Genomic DNA, 25880 nt, shown 5'->3' with positions numbered 1-25880 from the left:
ATATGTTCATAAACATTCTATGTAAACAACTTATTTTACTGTTCCAAGAAGTTCATCATAATCATGTATAGTCAACTCTGCCCCTGTGTGTGTTTGGCTGGCATTTTAGATGTTAAATCCTTTATCTTGTATATATTATATTTTGTTTATGTTTCTTTGATCAATGGTAACAAATAAAATATAACAGATTTGAATTATTGTAATGAAGCATGTGACCCTATAAAAGGGTCACTTGTCACTCAAATAAACAGATTACTTTGGACCATATTGAATGCCTTGTGATTTATTGTTAGTCTCTTGAGCTCAGCTTACCTCTAAGCAATTTAATTTGGACCTCGATGGCATATTGTATAGCAAATATTGGTTTCCACTAATAATCACATTGAGTTGTCCTAAACTCAAGGATTTAACATGCGCAGTGCCCTCTTATTGTGAGCAAATGGATCATCATCGAACAACTGTTCTATATGACGCTGCAGCCAAAAACCTCCAGGACCTAGGTGAGAAGAAAAGGCCACCTTGGGTCCGATGATAAAATTTTGGTTCACATTACTTTAAGTTTCTTAAGCTTCTCAACAGTTTATTATAGCCTTTCATTCAGGCACAATGGAAAATTTTATGTAAAATTCTTTTGACTAAAGACTTAGGATTCATTTTCTGACCATCAAAAAGGCCATATATCTTACTCTCTTCTGCCCTTATCTACCTGTGAACTTTCTCCATTGCAAAGGCCCTAAACAAGGCCACATTGTACTAGGGAAATATTATAACCATCATTCTTAAAGTAAATTGTAACTAAAAATAGGTTGTTGTTGGGGTTTTGAGAATTCAGCAGCCAGGAATCAAAGCAGTATAACAATGCAAAGATGTGCCCTAGAGTGCCTAACCAATTGTGGTGCAACAGGGTTAATGCAAAAGGCTATCAAGGGTCTGTCATGTGGCAGGGTGGCTTTACTAATCTGAGGGTCCTGCGCTACCCACCATACACTTTTGTTAAGGGAGCTGCTTCAGTTATACAGAGTGCAGGATTGACTTCTAACGCTGAGATTTTGTAAAACAACTTAAAAATGTATTGCAATTGGTTGTGTACATTCCAGGTTACAGCAGTCAATTAAAGCATAATGTGAGGTATTACAAAACAGCAGTAGATGAATGATCATTTGGTTATCGTGACTTTACAGTTGACTGCTTTAATATAGTTATTGAAGCGACCATCTATAATGCTCTTTGGAATGTCTTTTACTTGGTTGGTAGCAGGAATATATTTTGCTAACCGTTAGATTCAATTCTTAACATGCACATTCCAATTTAGATTAACCTCTGCTGTGGGGCTCCACTGAAATTGCATTACAATATCCACGTGTTACTCACAATTCAGTTCCGTAAGTGATACCTGGAAGGACGCATGCAGAGTTGATGCATCAGCATAGTAGCTGACTGGCACTGTTCCCACCGGAGGTGAGAAAACAGCAGACACAGAGAGGTCCTTGTACAATTTCTCCTCTATGTCTATAGCTTCATATCTGTTCCTCAGAGGTCACAACACAGTAATTACCTTCACAGCATGGACTGGCACAAAAATCAGGATATCCAAAAATTGCAGGGTGGGTTAGGGATCCAGGAGCTGTCTATCTCGGGTCATTGTTCAAAGCTCACATGTTACTTCTCTCCCTTCCCCCTCAAAGAGGCAACTCACTCTCCCTGCTGTTGGGTCCCTCCCACATTCCTGGGGGTTGTGGAACTCTGTAATATCTGCCGAAGGTTTGCTTGATAACCTAAATCACATCTCATCTGTACAATTTAATCCTTATATCTCTGCATATCCTGAGCTTATGCAATGTTCTGCAAATATAAGGCAGTGCAATGCAAGATACAAACAATATATATTATGCATGTGAAAAATATGCTTTATGCAACCACACAACAAGTTTGCACTGAGGTGTAACAGGGATTGTGGTTCTGGGACACTACACAATGAAGGCTAACTCCTTTATTTATACAAAGGCGTTATTAGGTAGTTATAATACATGCTTTATGATGTCATACCAATAACATCTGGTAGAAATAAGAATAAAAGAATACATGCATGATAAACATTATCAGACATGAAGGGCTTGCTATATTCTACAATGTACATGTGAGAGATCTAACTAAAACCAGATTGAGATACTCTTCTGATAATCCCGCTTATTGCTTTGTCCATACTACAGCATCTTGCACTGAATTTACCCTCAGCTCTTTTCTCTGATGATCCACATTGAGACAAAGCCAATCCCTGTAACAATGCTGAAATTCTTAGAGTGTTCTTTAAAATTTTGCAAATGTGTAAACAAGGCAAGATGACGCTTTCTACATCAACATCATGTTTGTTAAAAATATTGGTTGTATCTATTGATACCAAATGTCAGGGTCATATCTTACTGAATTGCAAGGATACTGAGCTCAGGGGTTTCTGGTGTCCCTGATGTTTGTGTTCAGAATCCATCTGTGCAGGCCTGCTATTTTCTGGTGAAAAACTGTAGTCATGATAAGACAATCCCTTTAAGTTGGTGCAAAGTCATGAAGTTTATGATCTCTATTGGTATTTTTTTTAATTAGATCATTTTTATTGAAATTCGATTTTTGAATACAATTGCCCCTTATTTTTTACATATTTACAGATAAGCATAAAAATAATATACATAAAACATGTCATTACTGCGCCAAAACAATACAATCAATCATAAGCAGATTATGATCTCCCCACACTGAACAAAGAAAAATATTTAGACACATACAAAGAGAAATAAAAACTACCTCTTCTCCACCTCCTCTCCTTACCCCCTCTAAATCCCATCAGCTTTTCTACAATACCGCAACCAGCAACCAATATGAACTATCCCTTCGATATATTAGACCAGCATCCCTCAAATTTCCTCAAACTGAGTCACACAGCCTCTTTTATATACCTTCCTTTCTAAGGACAAACCCTCTCTTTTCTTTGTAACAAAACCTCCTACTGTCGGGGGGGGGGGGGGGGGGGGCAGACTGCATCCAATGGAGAGGAATCTGCTTTCGCTCCTGATACAATGTTCTCTCAATTCCAAAAAGAGTGTGCCTATCAAGCCCGTAAATAATACCAGGTATATAAGTTCTAGCATAAGGAGCAATGTCGACAAGATAGATATTTTTTAGATTGGAAACCCTTCAAAGGGATAAACGGTCTGGAGGGTCGGCAATTCCAAATGTTTGGATGTATTATTTCGCATCTCAATTGCAACAGTTGAAAAGGGAGAGGAGACAAATGGAGTGCAGTTAAATGGCAGATTAGTTTCTAAAATCACAGGCTGCACGAAGCCCGATAACAGTATTTAAGAGGGATAAAAGGAAGAAAAAGAGACGATATCCAACAATTATTTTAATTAAATTATGGAATAAACATAAGGAAATTTTGCAGTTAATTGGATTTACTACATGCGCACCCCTCTGAAGGAACCTTACATTTTTAATTTGGAGGGACTTTAACCATGAGAAAAAAGAGGGTCTTTTTTATAGTTTGAACTATGGGTAAACCTTTATGGTCTAACGCCTTTTGGTGAAATTTCTTCTGGCGTTTCGAAAGGTGTAATATATTATTTATATAGAAAGATGCTTCTTTACTAGAGATCAGTGAGCACCAAAATGCTCGGGTCGAACTTTTCATAATGCTCGAGAGCTCATTTCGAGTAATGAACCACATTGAAGTCAATGGGAGACGCAAGCATTTTTCAAGGTGACCCATGCTCCATATAGGGGAGGTTGTGTGAATCACCTGAAAACATCAGAAAGTTATAGAAACATCACAGAAACGGATAGGGAACAGCGGGGGCAGCATGCACGGATGCATCTGAGGCTCCCAGGTCACACTATTAAGCCAAATTGTGGGCAAGAGCCTGGCAGTCACCACTCTAACAATTTAGTTGGGACAGACCATAATCAGCAAGGCACACGCGCTGGCACATCTTAGCTAAGCACCACACTAGGTGCAACCAAGGCCAATCACCACCTGCGGGTGACACCACTGCCTCTTCTCCTGTGTTACATGCTGGCATTGCTGTCCAATTCCCCCAGGATGCAGGTATGAGTCTGCGTCCACAGTGTACTCCAATCTTTCCCAGCGCAGCGCTCAGCTGTCCTAATGCCACACGCTCGCTTGATAGCCACACCACCCACATGTCTATTTATAAGTGCGTATTGGATGAGGAGAAATGGGAGACATACACTGCAGAAGGTTGGCAGGGCCTGGCAGCGACCCCCTTTAAAATTGTGGGCGATATCCCACTATACTGATCAGAATGGATGATAAATTAACGTATGATCAGAATTCCAATCCAATGCCACCTCTGTGACAATATTGTCTGGAGCCACAATTGTGGCCATAAAGGGGATTCACATGCCAGTACTTCTACCCATCTCCACAATTCCGCAATGCATTCTAAAACCAAAGATTTGTTTGAAGTAGGAGGTGTCACAAAAGTAGCCACCACAGGTATACAGTGAACCTGTGAAAGTCTCATTGAATCAGTTACGCTTCCTTGGATCGCTACAAGGACAGTGTGATCCATGAACAAATTTGAGTACCCAAAGCAGGACCCCGCACTGTGCAGCAGATCTTGAGCAGATTCTACATACTGAAGAGCGCTGACCCCCAAGGATGCGTGTGTTTCTCAGGCCTAAACCATTCCATCTGTTTATGGCTCTGGGTATTTTACGCCTGCTTAAATCCAAAAATAGACAGTGTGCAATGAGTTCTGTCTTGCTATACAGTGCGGATCAGAATTCCAATGCCCATGCGACCTCCATCACAAAATTGTCAGGAGCCATAAAGCGGACTCGGACGCTAGTGCTTCTAACCATCTGCACAATTCAGCAACGCATTCTAAAACAAAAGATTTCTTTTAAGCAGGAGATGTCACAAAAGATGCCACTACAGTGAAACTGTCAATTTCTCATGAAATCAGTTATGCTTCCTTTAATCTCTGCAAGCACAGCATAAACCATGAAGAAATTTGAGTGGCCAAACCAGGCACAGTTGCATCTCGCCCAGGACCTTGGTCTCTGCCCACATCCTCATTCGGGTGCCCACATCCACGTCCTCGTCCTCAACCCCTAGTCTTCATCATATTGTATAATGCGCTGTGTCAAATGCTACTCAAACTGCGAGGTATTTTGCGTACGCTTTCAGCCAAAAATTAGCAGTGTAAAATGTGTACAGTTTTGTGTGTCCTCTCGATCTGCACTATATAACCCTTGGGCCTATTATGCAAATTATTTCAGCCAAAAACAACTACAAAAATAAGTTAGTTCCTATATAGTCTGTGTACACCAGTAGTAATATACTGTATAGAACCGGTAACAATATGCAGTATACAGCCTGATGCTTGGGAATGCTTTGTGAGCACTACTGGTCCCAGGCAGCCAAACTGATGATGCATACAATGAGAGGAGTTATAGTCCTAGAAAGGACTGTTGGGTTCCAGTAATTTCAATACTATGCCACCTCCATCACGAAATTGTCAGGAGTAGAGATGAGCGAGCACCAAAATGCTCGGGTGCCCGTTACTCGGGACAAAATTATCGCGATGCTCGAGGGTTCGTTTCGAGTAACGAACCCGATTAAAGTCAATGGGCGACCCGAGCATTTTTGTATATCGCCGATGCTCGCTAAGGTTTTCATTTGTGAAAATCGGGGCAATTCAAGAAAGTGATGGGAACGACACAGCAACTGATAGGGCAGGCAAGGGGCTACATGTTGGGCTGCATCTCAAGTTCCCAAGTCCCACGATTAAGCCACAATAGGGGCAAGAGTGGACCCCCCCCAACAACTTTTACTTCTGAAAAGCCCTCATTAGCAATGCATACCTTAGCTAAGCACCACGCTGCCTCCAACAAAGCACAATCACTGCCTGCATGACACTCCGTTGCCACTTCTCCTGGGTTATATGCTGCCCACGGCCCCCCCCACCCCCCCCCCCCCGCACGACCCAGTGTCCACAGTGCACACCAAACTGTCCCTGCGCAGCCTTCAGCTGCCCTCATGCCACACCACACTCATGTCTATTTATAAGTGCGTCTGTCATGAGGAGGAAGAACCGCAGGCACACACTGCAGAGGGTTGGCACGGCTAGGCAGCGACCCTCTTTAAAAGGGGCGGGGCGATAGCCCACAATGCTGTACAGAAGCAATGAGAAATCCAATCCTGTGCCACCTCCATCAGGAGCTGCACACGTGAGCATAGCAATGGGGAACCTATGTGCCACACACTATTCATTCTGTCAAGGTGTCTGCATGCCCCAGTCAGACTGCGGTTTTTTATAAATAGTCACAGCCAGGTACAACTCCGCCATGGGAATTCCGTGTGCACCCACAGCATGGGTGGCTCCCTAGAACCCACCGGCGGTACATAAATATATCCCATTGCATTGCCCATCACAGCTGAGGTAATGTCGTGCTTAATGCAGGTGGGCTTCGGCCCACACTGCATGCCCCAGTCAGACTGGGGTTCTTTAGAAGTGGACACATGCAGTTACAACTCTGTGTGGACCGACAGCATGGATGGGTGCCAGGAAGCCACTGGCGGTACATTAATATATCCCATTGCATTGCCCATCACAGCTGAGGTAATGTCGTGCTTAATGCAGGTGGGCTTCGGCCCACACTGCATGCCCCAGTCAGACTGGGGTTCTTTAGAAGTGGACACATGCAGTTACAACTCCCTGTGGACCCACAGCATGGGTGGGTGCCAGGAAGCCACCGGCGGTACATAAATATATCCCATTGCATTGCCCATCACAGCTGAGGTAATGTTGTGCTTAATGCAGGTGGACTTCGGCCCACACTGCATGCCCCAGTCAGACTGGGGTTCTTTAGAAGTGGACACATGCAGTTACAACTCCCTGTGGACCCACGGCATGGGTGGGTGCCAGGAAGCCACCGGCTTATATCCCATTGCATTGCCCATCACAGCTGAGGTAATGTCGTGCTTAATGCAGGTGGGCTTTGGCCCACACTGCATGCCCCAGTCAGACTGGGGTTCTTTAGAAGTGGACACATGCAGTTACAACTCCGTGTGGACCCACGGCATGGGTGGCTCCCTGGAACCCACCGGCGGTACATAAATATATCCCATTGCATTGCCCATCACAGCTGAGGTAATGTTGTGCTTAATGCAGGTGGACTTCGGCCCACACTGCATGCCCCAGTCAGACTGGGGTTCTTTAGAAGTGGACACATGCAGTTACAACTCCCTGTGGACCCACGGCATGGGTGGGTGCCAGGAAGCCACCGGCTTATATCCCATTGCATTGCCCATCACAGCTGAGGTAATGTCGTGCTTAATGCAGGTGGGCTTCGGCCCACACTGCATGCCCCAGTCAGACTGGGGTTCTTTAGAAGTGGACACATGCAGTTACAACTCTGTGTGGACCGACAGCATGGATGGGTGCCAGGAAGCCACTGGCGGTACATTAATATATCCCATTGCATTGCCCATCACAGCTGAGGTAATGTCGTGCTTAATGCAGGTGGGCTTCGGCCCACACTGCATGCCCCAGTCAGACTGGGGTTCTTTAGAAGTGGACACATGCAGTTACAACTCCCTGTGGACCCACAGCATGGGTGGGTGCCAGGAAGCCACCGGCGGTACATAAATATATCCCATTGCATTGCCCATCACAGCTGAGGTAATGTTGTGCTTAATGCAGGTGGACTTCGGCCCACACTGCATGCCCCAGTCAGACTGGGGTTCTTTAGAAGTGGACACATGCAGTTACAACTCCCTGTGGACCCACGGCATGGGTGGGTGCCAGGAAGCCACCGGCTTATATCCCATTGCATTGCCCATCACAGCTGAGGTAATGTCGTGCTTAATGCAGGTGGGCTTTGGCCCACACTGCATGCCCCAGTCAGACTGGGGTTCTTTAGAAGTGGACACATGCAGTTACAACTCCGTGTGGACCCACGGCATGGGTGGCTCCCTGGAACCCACCGGCGGTACATAAATATATCCCCTTGCAGTGCCCAACACAGCTGATGTAACGTCAGCTGTAATGCAGGTGGGCTAAAAATTAATTGGATTACACTGTAGGCGAGGGCCCCCAAAAATTGGTGTACCAACAGTACTAATGTACCTCAGAAAAATTGCCCATGCCCAACCAAGAGGGCAGGTGAAACCCATTAATCGCTTTGGTTAATGTGGCTTAATTGGTAACTAGGCCTGGAGGCAGCCCAGTTAAAATAAAAATTGGTTCAGGTGAAAGTTTCAACGCTTTAATGAGCATTGAAACGTATAAAAATTGTTTACAAATATTATATGACTGAGCCTTGTGGACCTAAGAAAAATTGCCCGTTCGGCGTGATTATGTGAGGTTTCAGGAGGAGGAGCAGGAGGAGGAGGAGGAATATTATACACAGATTGATGAAGCAAAAAGGTCCCCGTTTTTGATGGTGATAGAGAACGATGCTTCCATCCGCGGGTGCAGCCTACGTATTGCTTAGGTATTGCTGCTGTCCGCTGGTGAAGAAGAGAAGTCTGGGGAAATCCAGGCTTTGTTCATCTTGATGACTGTAAGCCTGTCGGCACTGTCGGTTGACAGGTGGGTACGTGATGATTCCCCCAGCCGCACTAAACACCCTCTCTGACAAGACGCTAGCCACAGGACAAGCAAGCACCTCCAGGGCATACAGCGCGAGTTCAGGCCACGTGTCCAGCTTCGACACCCAGTAGTTGTAGGGGGCAGAGGCGTTACCGAGGACGGTCGTGCGATCGGCTACGTACGCCCTCACCATCCTTTTACAGTGCTCCCGCCAACTCAGCCTTGACTGGGGACCGGTGACACAGTCTTGCTGGGGAGCCAGAAAGCTGGCAAAGGCCTTGGATAATGTTCCCCTGCCTGCGCTGTACATGCTGCCTGATCTCTGCGCCTCCCCTGCTACCTGGCCCTCGGAACTGCACCTTCGGCCACTAGCGCTGTCGGATGGGAAGTTTACCATCAGTTTGTCCACCAGCGCCCTGTAGTATAGCATCATTCTGGAACCCCTTTCCTCTTCGGGAATGAGAGTGGAAAGGTTCTCCTTATACCGTGGGTCGAGCAGTGTGTACACCCAGTAATCCGTAGTGGCCAGAATGCGTGTAACGCGAGGGTCACAAGAAAGGCATCCTAACATGAAGTCAGCCATGTGTGCCAGGGTACCTGTACGTAACACATGGCTGTCCTCACTCGGAAGATCACTTTCAGGATCCTCCCCCTCCTCCTCTTCCTCCTCTGGCCATACACGCTGAAAGGATGACAGGCAAGCAGCATGTGTACCCTCAGCAGTGGGCCAAGCTGTCTCTTCCCCCTCCTCCTCATGCTCCTACCCCTCCTCCTCCTCCTCCTCAACGCGCTGAGATATAGACAGGAGGGTGCTCTGACTATCCAGCAACATACTGTCTTCCCCCGCCTCCGTTTCCGAGTGCAAAGCGTCTGCCTTTATGCTTTGCAGGGAACTTCTCAAGGGGCATAGCAGAGGAATGCTGATGCTAATGATTGCAGCATCCCAGCTCAGCATCTGGGTAGACTCCTCAAAGTTTCCAAGGACCTGGCAGATGTCTGCCAACCAGGCCCACTCTTCTGTAAAGAATTCAGGAGGCTGACTCCCACTACGCCGCCCATGTTGGAGTTGGTATTCCAGAATAGCTCTACGCTGCTCATAGAGCCTGGCCAACATGTGGAGCGTAGAGTTCCACCGTGTGGGCACGTCGCACAGCAATCGGTGCACTGGCAGATTAAACTGATGTTGCAGGGTCCGCAGGGTGGCAGCATCCATCTTGGAGTTGCGGAAATGTGCGCTGACCCGGCGCACCTTTCCGAGCAGGTATGACAAGTGTGGGTAGCTTTTCAGAAAGCGCTGAACCACCAAATTAAAGACATGGGCCAGGCATGGCACGTGCGTGAGGCTGCCGAGCTGCAGAGCCTCCACCAGATTACGACCGTTGTCACACACGACCATGCCCGGTTGGAGGCTCAGCGGCGCAAGCCAGCGGTCGGTCTGCTCTGTCAGACCCTGCAGCAGTTCGTGGGCCGTGTGCCTCTTCTCTCCTAAGCTGAGTAGTTTCAGCATGGCCTGCTGACGCTTGCCCACCGCTGTGCTGCCGTGCCGCGCGACACCGACTGCTGGCGACGTGCTGCTGCTGACACATCTTGATTGCGAGACAGAGGTTGCGTAGGAGGAGGAGGAGGGTGGTTTAGTGGAGGAAGCATACACCGCCGCAGATACCACCACCGAGCTGGGGCACGCAATTCGGGGGGTGGGTAGGACGTGAGCGGTCCCAGGCTCTGACTCTGTCCCAGCCTCCACTAAATTCACCCAATGTGCCGTCAGGTAGATATAGTGGCCCTGCCCGCCTGTGCTTGTCCACGTGTCCGTTGTTAAGTGGACCTTGGCAGTAACCGCGTTGGTGAGGGCGCGTACAATGTTGCGGGAGACGTGGTCGTGCAGGGCTGGGACGGCACGTTGGGAAAAGTAGTGGCAACTGGGAACCGAGTAGCGCGGGGCCGCTGCCATCATGCTTTTGAAAGCCTCCGTTTCCACAAGCCTATACGGCAGCATCTCCAGGCTGATCAATTTGGCAATGTGCACGTTTAACGCTTGAGCGTGCGGGTGCGTGGCGGCGTACTTGCGCTTGCGCTCAAACAGTGGTGCTAGCGACGTCTGGATGCTGCGCTGAGAGACATTGCTGGATGGGGCCGAGGACAGCGGAGGTGAGGGTGTGGGTGCAGGCCAGGAGACGGTAGTGCCTGTGTCCTGAGAGAGGGGTTGGATCTGAGTGGCAGGTTGGGGCACAGGGGGAGAGGCAGTGGTGCAAACCGGAGGCGGTGAACGGCCTTCGTCCCACCTTGTGGGGTGCTTGGCCATCATATGCCTGCGCATGCTGGTGCTGGTGGCTCCCCAGCTGATCTTGGCGCGACAAAGGTTGCACACCACTGTTCATTGGTCGTCAGGCGTCTCTGTGAAAAACTGCCACACCGTAGAGCACCTTGACCTCTGCAGGGTGGCATGGCGCGAGGGGGCGCTTTGGGAAACAGTTGGTGGATTATTCGGTCTGGCCCTGCCTCTACCCCTGGCCACCGCACTGGCTCGGCCTGTGCCCACACCCTGACTTGGGCCTCCACGTCCTCGCCCACATCCACGTCCTATAGGCCTACCCCTACCCCTCAGCATGGTGTATTACCAGTAGTGCAGAAACAGAAAGCTGTAATTAAATGTGCCGCTTATTGGCCTGTGGTTGGAGGCTGACTTTGCTTACGGAACGCCAGGAAATAATTTTGCACAAGCCTGCTGTAACACTTAGCTGGCTGCGTATGAATTAGGAGGACAACTACACCCAGCACAGACCCAGTACACTGAGGACAGTCACAGGCAGCCCAAATAGATTTTTTTCCCCAAATGTTTTTGGAAAGGCCCACTGCCTATATACACTGTATATGTCTTCTTTCTCTGCGTCACCACTACTGGCCCTGGAGTATGTCAAATAACTGCAGACTGTTGCACTGTGGACTGGAATACAGCGGTGATTTAACAGCCAACACAGAGCCAGGAAATAATTTTGCGCAAGCCTGCTGTAACACTTAGCTGTCTGCATGTGAATTAGGAGGACTACTACACCCAGCACAGACCCAGAACACTGAGGACAGTCACAGGCAGCCCAAATAGATTTTTTTCCCAACACAGAAGCCCTGCGGTCCACCGAGGGTGAAGATCCCGGCGGCCATCTTCACAAGGTAAGTCAAAAGTCGCCGGAGCGCGGGGATTCGGTAAGTACTGGACGGTTTGTTTTTTTTATGCCTGCATCAGGTTTGTCTCGCGCCGAATGGGGGGGGGGGGGGGCTATTGAAAAAAAAAAAACGTTTCGGCGCGGGACAACCCCTTTAATTGTGCTTAGCTCATAGAGTATTCAGTTCATAGAGTTTATTTCACTTCATTACAGTTGTTTAACAAGAGCATTATATTAAACATCGTCTGAAATATTACATGGATGGTGCAGATGTAATGCATGTCGTCTGGGATTGTGTAGAATTGCATGAATTTTGGAATGGGGTACTGTTGGCATTATAGACTTTAAATTTTTGTCATAGTTCCTCATATATTTTCCCTTATAGATCAGCTATGGAGCGATGGATTCCATCTTCAGTAATAAGCTCCAGTTCCCTTCTTTCTACCGCACAGTCCCTGATGGGAAGGCTCAGTATGAGGCCATTGTTCTCCTTCTGAAGCATTTTGGTTGGAGCTGGGTGGGGATTGTTAGAGCAGATGATAAGTCTAGTGAATGGGCCGGCATGGAGCTCTACAGCCACATGGTACGGAATGGAATATGTATCGCTTTTCAGGATGTTGTTAATGAGGATACATTTTACTATGACTTCAATAGAAATTCATACAAGATGCATAAGATCAGCTGTGATGTTATCATAATTCTTGGAAACTCATTTGGTGTACGGAATATCCAGCAGATGCTTATTTATGACTACAAGAGTAGGAAAGTATTTATCATTCCCTCATTATTCATTACGTGGAAAAAAGCACAAAATTATCTCTTGAGCCGCTCACTCCAGATTACTCAACATAGAAGGAACATTCCAGGACTGAAGGATTATCTCCTGGCTGTGGGTCCTTACAAATACCCAGGAATACTGACACATAAAGTTTGGTACAAATACTTTGAATGCTGTATTATCCATTCTATGCATGCTTTTTGCAGACCATGTAATGAGACAGAGAGCCTCAATAATGTGGATCCCTCCATGTACGATGTGAATCATTTCCGCTATACCTTTAGTGTCTACTCTGCGGTTTATGCTGTGGCTTCTGCATTACAAGATTTATTTCTAAGTAAATGTCAGGGTCACTTTAAGTCTTGTGTCTCCAACCAGCTCTTCCACTTGGGTGAGGTAGGTGCTACATCAGACCAATGTTGTGACTGCAGTGATGTAATAAGAAACATCGATACTAGAATTATGTATTAGTGGGATAGAAAATCCCATCAACCATCATCTTCATCATTATAATCCCCACCAATCATTCACCATCATCGGCCACCACTGATCTAGTTCTGTTCCACATTTTCTGCAGGTCAACCGATACCTGAAGAACATTAATTTCACCACTCCTGGTGGAGAGTCAGTTTACTTTGATCATGAAGGAAATTCTCCTGCAAGTTTTGATCTCTTAAACATATTTGTTTTGAACCAAACTGAGAAGATAAGACAAGTTGGATATTATCAAGATAAGGATGGACAATTTCATATAAATGACAGCGAGATTCACTGGGATCCAGGATTCAGCCAGGTAGTGCCATGAATTTGCCTCACCACTTTACACCGTAGCAGCGATTCTGGCCAATGCATTTGATAGTCATTTGATCATGTAGCCATCAGATCTTGTTGACCAATTTGGCCCTGCTGCTCTTTCTGCAATCCTGCTTCTGCTATGTGACAGCATCTAGCAGTAGTTTAGTAGTAGTTAGCTCTTCTCTCTGGCTCTGAGCAATTGCTCATTAAAGGGGTAGTCCTGTGGTAAACTATTAATGGCCTATTGCAGGATAGGCCATCAGTAACAGATTAGCAGAGATCTGTCTCCACAGATCCCTGGCGATCAGTTGTTTGCTATGCAAAGTTCAGAACAGGTACAGAGGATCGGTCTCAGAGGGTTCCAGATGGAGGTCCTCTTGAGCTAGATTTGGCAGTTCACTACAAGTTTAACAAAGAAGTGCTCTAGACTGGAATCCGGCTGCATGTGGTAGACCTGTAGAGCATTCTACCTGGTACACAGATGAGTTGCAGCATATTTGTTGTATAACTCGCTTTATTGCACCCATTCATGGAGGGTATCAGGCATTCGGTACCAAAGTCTAGTATTCAGGGACTGATCACTAGCATGAGAGCACTGGGGTTGTTTACTTTCTGGGAAAACATAGTTTGCTGAGAGCCTCCCTCCTGGGAGTGGGTTTACCAACCACTGACTGCTTCGGCCTCTCATTCTGTTGTGTTATGTCATCTCAGCCAAATATCCACCTATAACTAAAGGGGCACAGCAGGGGTCAGTAATGCCAGAAGCAGAGTCGGTACTGCTTCTGCCTCTGCTGTTTCAGTAACAGGATTGTCCCTAGTTTCTTCCAGGGGACTGATGAGGCTTTCAGTTAGAGGGCATCCTCAGCCAAATTGGGCATCACAACACCCAAGGTCGATTCACAGGGAGGGTAAAGACAAAACCGCACTAGACTGGAATCCAGCAGGAAGGATGTGGTTGACCTGTAGAACGTCCCACCTGGTACTTAGCAGAGTTGTAGCACCTGTGATTCCAAGGTCAAATCAATCAAGGACCACAAGTGTGCTGTATAACTTATTGTTTACTCTTTAGGGCCAACGGATAACAGAGGATGTATAGCAACACAGTCTCTTATCAGAAGAGGTCTCAGCTTGTGATGTGCTTACGAATGCAATAGCAGTACTGCTTGTTCGCAGACTCGAATTGCTTCCTGGGCTAATAAAAGTCAGGACTCTAATTACTTCCTTAATCTAGCACTCTCTCTCTCTATAGCTATATATATAAAATTGAATGTATGTCTGTCTGCGTGTCTGTCTGTCTGTTTGTCCTTTATGCGCTACTACACCATTGATCCGATCGCCATGAAACTTTGGGCAGTTGTTGAGTACACTCCTGGGAAGATTATAGGCATAGTACATTTATGCTTTGATAAATGGCGCGCGTGCGAGCATCGTCGACAGTTACGCCCCCCCACGTAAATTGTTCGATTTCCATCATTGCCACTAATTCTCTCACTTCCCGAGGTCGTAGAAACATGAAATTTGGCACGAGCATTGATTATGTCATAAATAGGAAAAGATAATGGATCCCAACTCGATTATTCAATTCTAAGTGCAAAAGAATTAGCGTCCGAATTTTACGTACGGAATTAATTTTCTCACTTCGCGATATCATAGAAACTTGAAATTTGGCACGAGCATTGATTATGTCATAAATAGGAAAAGCTAATGGGTCCCAACTCCATTATTAAATTCTAAACGCAAAGGAATTGGCGTCCAAATTTTACGTACAGAATCTAATTTTCTCGCTTCTCAATATCATAGAAACTTGAAATTTGGCACGAGCATTGATTATGTCATAAATAGGAAAAGCTAATGGGTCCCAATTCGATCATTCAATTCTAAGCGCCAAAGAATTAGCGTCCAAATTTTAGATATGGAATCTAATTCTCTCACTTCCTGATGTCATCTATATATATAAAAATGAATGTATGTCTGTCTGTCTGTCCTTTATGCATTACTACACTAGATATATAAAAACAAATGTATGTATGCATGTCTTTCTTCGCAGCAACGCGCGGCGGGTAAGCTAGTCTATATATATAAAGCTGAAAGCCCTCACTGACTGACTGACTGACTCACTGACTCGCCAAAAGTTCTCCAACTTCCCGATGTCGTAGAAACATGAAATTTGGCGCAAGCATAGATTATCTCCAAAATAGGAAAAGAAATTAGGTCCCAACTCGATTATTCAATTCTAGCGCAAAAGAATTGGCGTCGAAATTTAACGTACATAATCTAAATCACTCACTTCCCAATGTCATAGAAACGGGAAATTTGGCACAAGCATTGATTATGTCATAAATAGGAAAAGCTAATGGGTCCCAACTCGATTATTCAATTCTATGCGCAAAAGAATTAGCGTCCAAATTTTACGTACGGAATCTAATTTTCTCACATTCCGGTGTCATAGAAACGGGAAATTTGGCACGAGCATTGATTATGTCATAAATAGGAAAAGCTAATGGGTCCCAACTCCATTATTCAATTCTATGCGCAAAAGAATTAGCGTCCAAATTGTACGCGCGGAATGTAATTTTCTCACTTTCCGGTGTCATAGAAACGGGAAATTTGGCAGGAGGATTGATTATGTCATAAATAGGAAAAGCTAATGGGTCCCAACTCGATTATTCAATTCTATGCGCAAAAGAATTAGCGTCCAAATTTTACGTACATAATCTAAATCTCTCACTTCCCAATGTCATAGAAACATGAAATTTGGCATGGGCATTGATTGTGTCATAAATATAAAAAGTTAATAGGTCCCAACTCGAGTATTCAATTGTAAGCGCAAAAGAATTAGTGTCCAAATTTTATGTACGTAATCTAATTCTCTCACTTCCTGATGTCATTTTATATGAAGGAAACGTCGCATGGTTACCTCCACGTGGTGTTTCCTAGGTAACGCAGAGAACTATGCAAAATGGTGAATATATGTTTTTCCTCAGTATCTCTAAAGTAACCATGACATCATAAGATTTTCCGTGTGAACACCAGATAAACTCCAGCACTAGAGATGAGCGAGCACCAAAATGCTCGGGTGCTCGTTACTCGAGACGAAATTTTCGCGATGCTCGAGGGTTCGTTTCGAGTAACGAACCCCATTGAAGTCAATGGGCGACCCGAGCATTTTTGTATTTCACCGATGCTCGCTAAGGTTTTCATTTGTGAAAATCGGGGCAATTCAAGAAAGTGATGGGAACGACACAGAAACGGATAGGGCAGGCGAGGGGCTACATGTTGGGCTGCATCTCAAGTTCACAGGTCCCACTATTAAGCCACAATAGCAGCAAGAGTGGCCCCCCCTCAACAACTTTTACATCTGAAAAGCCCTCATTAGCAATGCATACCTTAGCTAAGCACCACACTACCTCCAACAAAGCACAATCACTGCCTGCATGACACTCCGCTGCCACTTCTCCTGGGTTACATGCTGCCCAACCCCCCCCCCCACGACCCAGTGTCCACAGCGCACACCAAACTGTCCCTGCCCAGCCTTCAGCTGCCCTCATGCCACGCCACCCTCATGTCTATTTATAAGTGCGTCTGCCAGAGGAAAAACAGGCACACACTGCAGAGGGTTGGCACGGCTAGGCAGCGACCCTCTTTAAAAGGGGTGGGGCGATAGCCCACAATGCTGTACAGAAGCAATGAGAAATCCAATCCTGTGCCACCTCCATCTGGAGCTGCACACGTTGGCATAGCAATGGGGAACCTATGTGCCACACAGTATTCATTCTGTCAAGGTGTCTGCATGCCCCAGTCAGACCGCGGTTTTTTATAACTAGTCACAGCCAGGTACAACTCCGCCATGGGAATTCCGTGTGCACCAACAGCATGGGTGGCTCCCTGGAACCCACCGGCGCTAGCTAAATATATCCCATTGCAGTACCCAACACAGCTGATGTAATGTCGTGCTTAATGCAGGTGGGCTTCGGCCCACACTGCATGCCCCAGTCAGACTGGGGTTCTTTAGAAGTGAACACATGCAGTTACAACTCCCTGTGGACCCACAGCATGGGTGGCTCCCTGGAACCCACCGGCGGTACATAAATATATCCCATTGCAGTGCCCATCACAGCTGAGGTAATGTCGTGCTTAATGCAGGTGGCCTTCGGCCCACACTGCATGCCCCAGTCAGACTGGGGTTCTTTAGAAGTGGACACATGCAGTTACAACTCCCTGTGGACCTACGGCATGGGTGGCTCCCTGGAACCCACCGGCGCTACCTAAATATATCCCATTGCAGTGCCCAACACAGCTGATGTAATGTCATGCTTTATGCAGATGGGCTTCGGCCCACACTGCATGCCCCAGTCAGACTGGGGTTCTTTAGAAGTGGACACATGCAGTTACAACTCCCTGTGGACCCACAGCATGGGTGGCTCCCTGGAACCCACCGGCGGTACATAAATATATCCCATTGCAGTGCCCAACACAGCTGAGGTAACGTCAGCTGTAATGCAGGTGGGCTAAAAATTGATTTGATTACACTGTAGGCGAGGGCCCCCAAAAATTGGTGTACCAACAGTACTAATGTACCTCAGAAAAATTGCCCATGCCCAACCAAGAGGGCAGGTGAAACCCATTAATCGCTTTGGTTAATGTGGCTTAATTGGTAACTAGGCCAGGAGGCAGCCCAGTTAAAATAAAAATTGGTTGAGGTGAAAGTTTCAACGCTTTAATGAGCAGTGAAACGTATAAAAATTGTTTAGAAAAAGTATATGACTGAGCCTTGTGGGCCTAAGAAAAATTGCCCGTTCGGCGTGATTATGTGAGGTTTCAGGAGGAGGAGCAGGAGGAGGAGGAGGAATATTGTACACAGATTGATGAACCAAAAAGGTCACCGTTTGGGATGGTGATAGAGAACGATGCTTCCATCCGCGGGTGCAGCCTACGTATTGTTTACGTATCGCTGCTGTCCGCTGGTGGAGAAGAGAAGTCTGGGGAAATCCAGGCTTTGTTCATCTTGATGAGTGTTAGCCTGTCGGCACTGTCGGTTGACAGGTGGGTACGCTTATCCGTGATGATTCCCCCAGCCACACTAAACACACTCTCTGACAAGACGCTAGCCGCAGGACAAGCAAGCACCTCCAGGGCATACAGCGCCAGTTCAGGCCACGTGTCCAGCTTCGACACCCAGTAGTTGTAGGGGGCAGAGGCGTCACGGAGGACGATCGTGCGATCGGCTACGTACTCCCTCACCATCCTTTCACAGTGCTCCCGCCAAGTCAGCCTTGACTGGGGACCGGTGACACAGTCTTGCTGGGGAGCCATAAAGCTGGCAAAGGCCTTGGATAATGTTCCCCTGCCTGCGCTGTACATGCTGCCTGATCTCTGCGCCTCCCGTGCTACCTGGCCCTCGGAACTGCGCCTTCGGCCACTAGCGCTGTCGGATGGGAAGTTTACCAACAGTTTGTCCACCAGCGCCCTGTGGTATAGCATCATTCTGGAACCCCTTTCCTCTTCCAGAATGAGAGTGGAAAGGTTCTCCTTATACCGTGGGTCGAGCAGTGTGTACACCCAGTAATCCGTAGTGGCCAGAATACGTGTAACGCGAGGGTCACGAGAAAGGCATCCTATAATGAAGTCAGCCATGTGTGCCAGGGTACCTGTACGCAACACATGGCTGTCCTCACTCGGAAGATCACTTTCAGGATCCTCCTCCTCCTTCTCCTCTGGCCATACACGCTGAAAGGATGACAGGCAAGCAGCATCTGTCCCCTCAGCAGTGGGCCAAGCTGACTCTTCCCCCTTCTCCTCATGCTCCTCCCCCTCCTCCTCCTCCTCCTCCTCTGGCCATACACGCTGAAAGGATGACAGGCAAGCAGCATCTGTCACCTCAGCAGTGGGCCAAGCTGTCTCTTCCCCCTCCTCCTCATGCTCCTCCCCCTCCTCCTCCTCCTCCTCAACGCGCTGAGATATAGACAGGAGGGTGCTCTGACTATCCAGCGACATACTGTCTTCCCCCGCCCCCGTTTCCGAGTGCAAAGCGTCTGCCTTTATGCTTTGCAGGGAACTTCTCAAGAGGCATAGCAGAGGAATGGTGACGCTAATGATTGCAGCATCCCCGCTCAGCATCTGGGTAGACTCCTCAAAGTTTCCAAGGACCTGGCAGATGGCTGCCAACCAGGCCCACTCTTCTGTAAAGAATTGAGGAGGCTGACTCCCACTACGCCGCCCATGTTGGAGTTGGTATTCCACAATAGCTCTACGCTGCTCATAGAGCCTGGCCAACATGTGGAGCGTAGAGTTCCACCGTGTGGGCACGTCGCACAGCAGTCGGTGCACTGGCAGATTAAACTGATGTTGCAGGGTCCGCAGGGTGGCAGCGTCCGTCTTGGAGTTGCGGAAATGTGCGCTGAGCCGGCGCACCTTTCCGAGCAGGTATGACAAGTGTGGGTAGCTTTTCAGAAAGCGCTGAACCACCAAATTAAAGACATGGGCCAGGCATGGCACGTGCGTGAGGCTGCCGAGCTGCAGAGCCGGCACCAGGTTACGGCCGTTGTCACACACGACCATGCCCGGTTGGAGGCTCAGCGGCGCAAGCCAGCGGTCGGTCTGCTCTGTCAGACCCTGCAGCAGTTGTGGGCCGTGTGCCTCTTATCTCCTAAGCTGAGTAGTTTCAGCACGGCCTGCTGACGCTTGCCCACCGCTGTGCTGCCACACCGCGCGACACCGACTGCTGGCGACGTGCTGCTGCTGACACATCTTGATTGCGAGACAGCGGTTGCGTAGGAGGAGGAGGAAGAGGGTGGTTTAGTGGAGGAAGCATACACCGCCGCAGACACCACCACTGAGCTGGGGCACGCAATTCGGGGGGTGGGTAGGACGTGAGCGGTCCTAGGCTCTGACTCTGTCCCAGCCTCCACTAAATTCACCCAATGTGCCGTCAGGGAGATATAGTGGCCCTGCCCGCCTGTGCTTGTCCACGTGTCTGTTGTTAAGTGGTCCTTGGCAGTAACCGCGTTGGTGAGGGCGCATACAATGTTGCGGGAGACGTGGTCGTGCAGGCCTGGGACGGCACATCGGGAAAAGTAGTGGCGACTGGGAACCGAGTAGCGCAGGGCCGCCGCCGCCATCATGCTTTTGAAAGCCTCCGTTTCCACAAGCCTATAAGGCAGCATCTCCAGGCTGATCAATTTGGCAATGTGCACGGTTAACGCTTGAGCGTGCGGGTGCGTGGCGGCGTACTTGCGCTTGCGCTCAAACTGTGGCGCTAGCGACGTCTGGACGCTACGCTGAGAGACATTGCTGGATGGGGCCGAGGACAGCGGAGGTGAGGGTGTGGGTGCAGGCCAGGAGACGGTAGTCCCTGTGTCCTCAGAGGGGGGTTGGATCTCAGTGGCAGGTTGGGGCACAGGTTGGAGAGGCAGTGGTGCAAACCGGAGGCTGTGAACGGGCATCGTCCCACCTTGTGGGGTGCTTGGCCATCATATGCCTGCGCATGCTGTTGGTGGTGCCTCCCCAGCTGATCTTGGCGCGACAAAGGTTGCACACCACTGTTTGTCGGTCGTCAGGCGTCTCTGTGAAAAACTGCCACACCGTAGAGCACCTTGACCTCTGCAGGGTGGCATGGCGCGAGGGGGCGCTTTGGGAAACAGTTGGTGGATTATTCGGTCTGGCCCTGCCTCTACCCCTGGCCACCGCACTGGCTCGGCCTGTGCCCACACCCTGACTTGGGCCTCCGCGTCCTCGCCCGCGTCCACGTCCTATAGGCCTACCCCTACCCCTCAGCATGCTGTATTACCAGTGATTTCCCAGGCAGCAAATAAATTGGCGCAAGCCTGCAGGACAAATACAATTTTTCCCTTTTTGGGAAACGGAGGGCCCACTGACTATATTCAATCAGATAAGATATGTGTTGCACAGAAATGCAGTTATATGAAGTGCAGCAGAGCGGAGACTTTTCACAGGCAGCAAATAAATTGGCGCAAGCCTGCAGGACAAATAGAATATTTCACTTTTTGGGAAACGGAGGGCCCACTGACTATATTCAATCAGATAAGATATGTGTTGCACAGAAATGCAGTTATATGAAGTGCAGCAGAGCGGAGACTTTTCACAGGCAGCAAATAAATTGGCGCAAGCCTGCAGGACAAATAGAATGTTTCCCTTTTTGGGAAACGGAGGGCCCACTGACTATATTCAATCAGATAAGATATGTGTTGCACAGAAATGCAGTTATATGAAGTGCAGCAGAGCGGAGACTTTTCACAGGCAGCAAATAAATTGGCGCAAGCCTGCAGGACAAATAGAATGTTTCCCTTTTTGGGAAACGGAGGGCCCACTGACTATATTCAATCAGATAAGATATGTGTTGCACAGAAATGCAGTTATATGAAGTGCAGCAGAGCGGAGACTTTTCACAGGCAGCAAATAAATTGGCGCAAGCCTGCAGGATAAATAGAATGTTTCCCTTTTTGGGAAACGGAGGGCCCACTGACTATATTCAATCAGATAAAATATGTGTTGCACAGAAATGCAGTTATATGAAGTGCAGCAGAGCGGAGACTTTTCACAGGCAGCAAATAAATTGGCGCAAGCCTGCAGGACAAATAGAATGTTTCCCTTTTTGGGAAACGGAGGGCCCACTGACTATATTCAATCAGATAAGATATGTGTTGCACAGAAATGCAGTTATATGAAGTGCAGCAGAGCAGAGACTTTTCACAGGCAGCAAATAAATTGGCGCAAGCCTGCAGGACAAATAGAATGTTTCCCTTTTTGGGAAACGGAGGGCCCACTGACTATATTCAATCAGATAAGATATGTGTTGCACAGAAATGCAGTTATATGAAGTGCAGCACAGCAGTTACTTTTCCCAGGCAGGAAATAAATTGGCGCAAGACTGCAGGACAAATACAATTTTTCCCTTTTTTGGAAATGGAGGGCCCACTGACTATATTCAATCAATAATATATGTCTTCTGGCCCTGCCTACACAATTCTCTCCCTGTAGTATTACTGCAAGGCGCAATGCTCTGCAGACAGCCGATTTTGAAAAGAAAAAAATATGCAACACTGCTAACAGCAGCCTGCACAGTACTGCACACGGATAGATGTGGCCCAAAGAAGGACCGTTGGGGTTCTTGAAGCCTACACTCACTCCTAACACTCTCCCTACCTAACCACCACTTCTGTCCCTGTAGTATTACTGCAAGGCGCAATGCTCTGCAGACTGCCGATTTTGAAAAAAAAAAATTTGTGCAACACTGCTAACAGCACCCTCCACAGTACTGCACACGGATAGATGTGGCCCTGAGAAGGACCGTTGGGGTTCTTGAAGCCTACACTCACTCCTAACACTCTCCCTACAGCAGCACCAGCAGCAGCACTTTCCCTCAGCTAACTCAGTCACAAGGCATCTGAGGCGAGCCGCGGGAGGGGCCGACTTTTATACTCGGGTGACATCTGATCGCCCCAGCCACTCACAGCAGGGGGGTGGTATAGGGCTTGAACGTCACAGGGGGTAGTTGTAATGCCTTCCATGTCTTTCAATTGGCCAGAAAAGCGCGCTAACGTCTCAGAGAAGAAACTGAAAGTAACCGGAACATCGCGTGGTACTCGTTAAGAGTAACGAGCATCCCGAACACCCTAATATTCGCACGAATATCAAGCTCGGACGAGTACGTTCGCTCATCTCTAATTTCTATAGCAAGAGTATAGGCGGACCCCAGTATCATTTCTGTAGCAAGAGTATAGGCGGACCCCAGTAACATTTCTGTAGCAAGAGTATAGGCGAACCCCTCAAACCATTCAGTAGAAAAGGTGTAGGTGGACCCTAGTAAGATTTCTGTAGCAAGACTATAGGCGGACCCAAGTAACATTTCTGTAGTAAAAGTATAGGCAGACAACGGTAACATTTCTGTAGCAAGAGTATAGGCGAACCCAAGTAACATTTATATAGCAAGAGTATAGGCGGACCCCAGTAACCTTTCTTTGGCAAAACTATAAGCGAACCCCTCAAACCATTCAGTAGAAACTGCATATGCGGACCCCAGTAACATTTCTGTAGCCAAAGTATAGGCAGACCTCAGTAACATTTCTGACGCAAGAGTATAGGTGGACCCCAGTAACATTTCTGTAGCAAGAGTATAGGCGGACCCCAGTAACATTTCTGTAGAAAGAGTATAGGCGAACCCCTCAAACCATTCAGTAGAAAAGGTGTAGGTGGACCCTAGTAAGATTTCTGTAGCAAGACTATAGGCGGACCCAAGTAACATTTCTGTAGTAAAAGTATAGGCAGACAACGGTAACATTTCTGTAGCAAGAGTATAGGCGAACCCAAGTAACATTTATATAGCAAGAGTATAGGCGGACCCCAGTAACCTTTCTTTGGCAAAACTATAAGCGAACCCCTCAAACCATTCAGTAGAAACTGCATAGGCAGACCCCAGTAACATTTCTGTAGCAAAAGTATAGGCAGACCCCAGTAGCATTTCTGTAGCAGGAGTAGAGGCGGACCCCAGTAACATTTCTATAGCAAGAGTAGAGGCAGACCTCTGTAACATTTCTGTAGCAAGAGCATAGGCAGACCCCAGTAATATCTCTGTAGGAAAGGTATAGGCAGACCCATGTAACATTTCTGTAGCAAAAGTATAGGCAAAACCCTCAAACCGTTCAGTAGAAACTGCATAGGTGGACGCTAGTAACATTTCTGTTGCAAGAGTATAGGCGGAACCCAGTCAAATTTTTATAGCAAGAGTATAGGCGGACCACAGTAGGATTAATGTAGTAAGAGTATAGGCGGACCCCAGTAACATATCTATAGCAAGAGTATAGGCGGAGCCCAGTAACATTTCTGTAGCAAGAGTATAGGCGGACCCCAGAAACATTTCTGTAGCAAAAGTATAGACAAAACCCTCAAACCATTCAGTAGAAACTGCATAGGCGGACCCCAGTAACAATTCTATAGCAAGAGTTTAGGCGGACCCCAGTTTCATTTTATAGCAAGAGTATAGGCGGCCCCCAGTAACATTTCTGTAGGAAGAGTATAGGCGGTCCCCAGTAACATTTCTATAGCAAGAGTACAGGCAGACCATAGTAACATTTCTGTAACAAGAGTATAAGTGGACCCCAGTAACATTTCTGTAGCAAGAGTATGGGCGGACCCCCAATAACATTTCTGTAGCAAAAGTATAGGTGAAACCCTCAAACCTTTCAGTAGAAACTGCATAGGCGGACCCCAGTAACAATTCTATAGCAAGAGTTTAGGCGGACCCCAGTTTCATTTTATAGCAAGAGTATAGGCGGCCCCCAGTAACATTTCTGTAGGAAGAGTATAGGCGGTCCCCAGTAACATTTCTATAGCAAGAGTACAGGCAGACCATAGTAACATTTCTGTAACAAGAGTATAAGTGGACCCCAGTAACATTTCTGTAGCAAGAGTATGGGCGGACCCCCAATAACATTTCTGTAGCAAAAGTATAGGTGAAACCCTCAAACCTTTCAGTAGAAACTGCATAGGCGGACCCCAGAAACATTTCTGTAGCAAGAGTATAGGCAGACCCCAGTAACATTTCTATAGCAAGAATAAAGGCACACCCCAGTATCATTTCTGTAGGAAGAGTAAAGGCAGACCCCAGTAACATTTCTGTAGGAAAAGTATAGGCGAGCCCCTCAAACCATTCAGTAGAAACTGCTTAGGCGGACCCCAGTAACATTCCTGTAGCAAGGGTATAGGCGGACCCCAGTAAAATTTCTGTAGCAAAAGTATAGGTGAACTCCTTAAACCATTCAGTAGAAACTGCATAGGCGAACCCCAGTAACATTTTTATAGCAAGAGTATAGGCGGAACCATTAACATTTCTATAACAAGAGTATAGGCGGACCCCAGTAACATTTTTTATAGCAAGAGTATAGGCAGACCCCATTAGCATTTCTTTAGCAAAAGTATAGGCGGACCCCAGTAACATTTTAAAGAAAGAGTATAGGCGGACCCCAGTAGCATTTCAATTGCAAGAGTATAGGCGGACCCCAGTAACATTTCTGTAGGAAGAGTATAGGCGGGCCCCCGTAAAATTTCTATAGCAAGAGTATGGGCAGACCATAGTAACATTTCTGTAACAAGTGTATAAGCAGACCACAGTAACATTTCTATAGCAAGAGTATAGGCGGACCCCAGTAACATTTCTGTAGCAAGAGTATAAGTGGACCCCTGTAACATTTCTGTAGCAAAAGTATAGGCGGACCCCAGTAACATTTCTGTTCAAAAGTATAGGAGAAACCCTTAAACCATTCAGTAGAAACTGCATAGGCGGACCCCAGTAACATTTCTGAAGCAAGAGTATAGGCAGACCCCAGTATCATTTCTGTAGAAGAGTATAGGTGGACCCCAGTAACATTTTTATAGCAAGAGTATAGGCGGACCCCATTAACATTTCTATAGCAAAAGTATAGGCGGACCCCGGTAACATTTCTGTAGGAAATGTATAGGCGCACCCCTCAAACTATTCAGTAGAAAATGCATAGACGGACCCCAGTAACATTTCTGTAG

The 25880-nt window shown here is 47.3% G+C and overlaps 1 protein-coding gene across 1 annotated transcript in view; it reads left to right on the top strand.

Moving 5' to 3' along the window:
• LOC136611741 (vomeronasal type-2 receptor 26-like) overlaps window positions 1-25880 on the top strand; it is a 166900-nt gene that overhangs the window by 80905 nt on the left and 60115 nt on the right. Inside the window, exon 5 of the mRNA XM_066591976.1 lies at window positions 13129-13347. Within this exon, the coding sequence (XP_066448073.1) occupies window positions 13129-13347 (219 nt within the window). The remainder of the gene's footprint in view (window positions 1-13128; window positions 13348-25880) is intronic.

This window comes from Eleutherodactylus coqui, chromosome 1 (assembly GCF_035609145.1).
Source record: "Eleutherodactylus coqui strain aEleCoq1 chromosome 1, aEleCoq1.hap1, whole genome shotgun sequence".
Taxonomy (NCBI): domain Eukaryota; kingdom Metazoa; phylum Chordata; class Amphibia; order Anura; family Eleutherodactylidae; genus Eleutherodactylus; species Eleutherodactylus coqui.
This window is presented reverse-complemented; position numbering and strand designations above follow the sequence as displayed.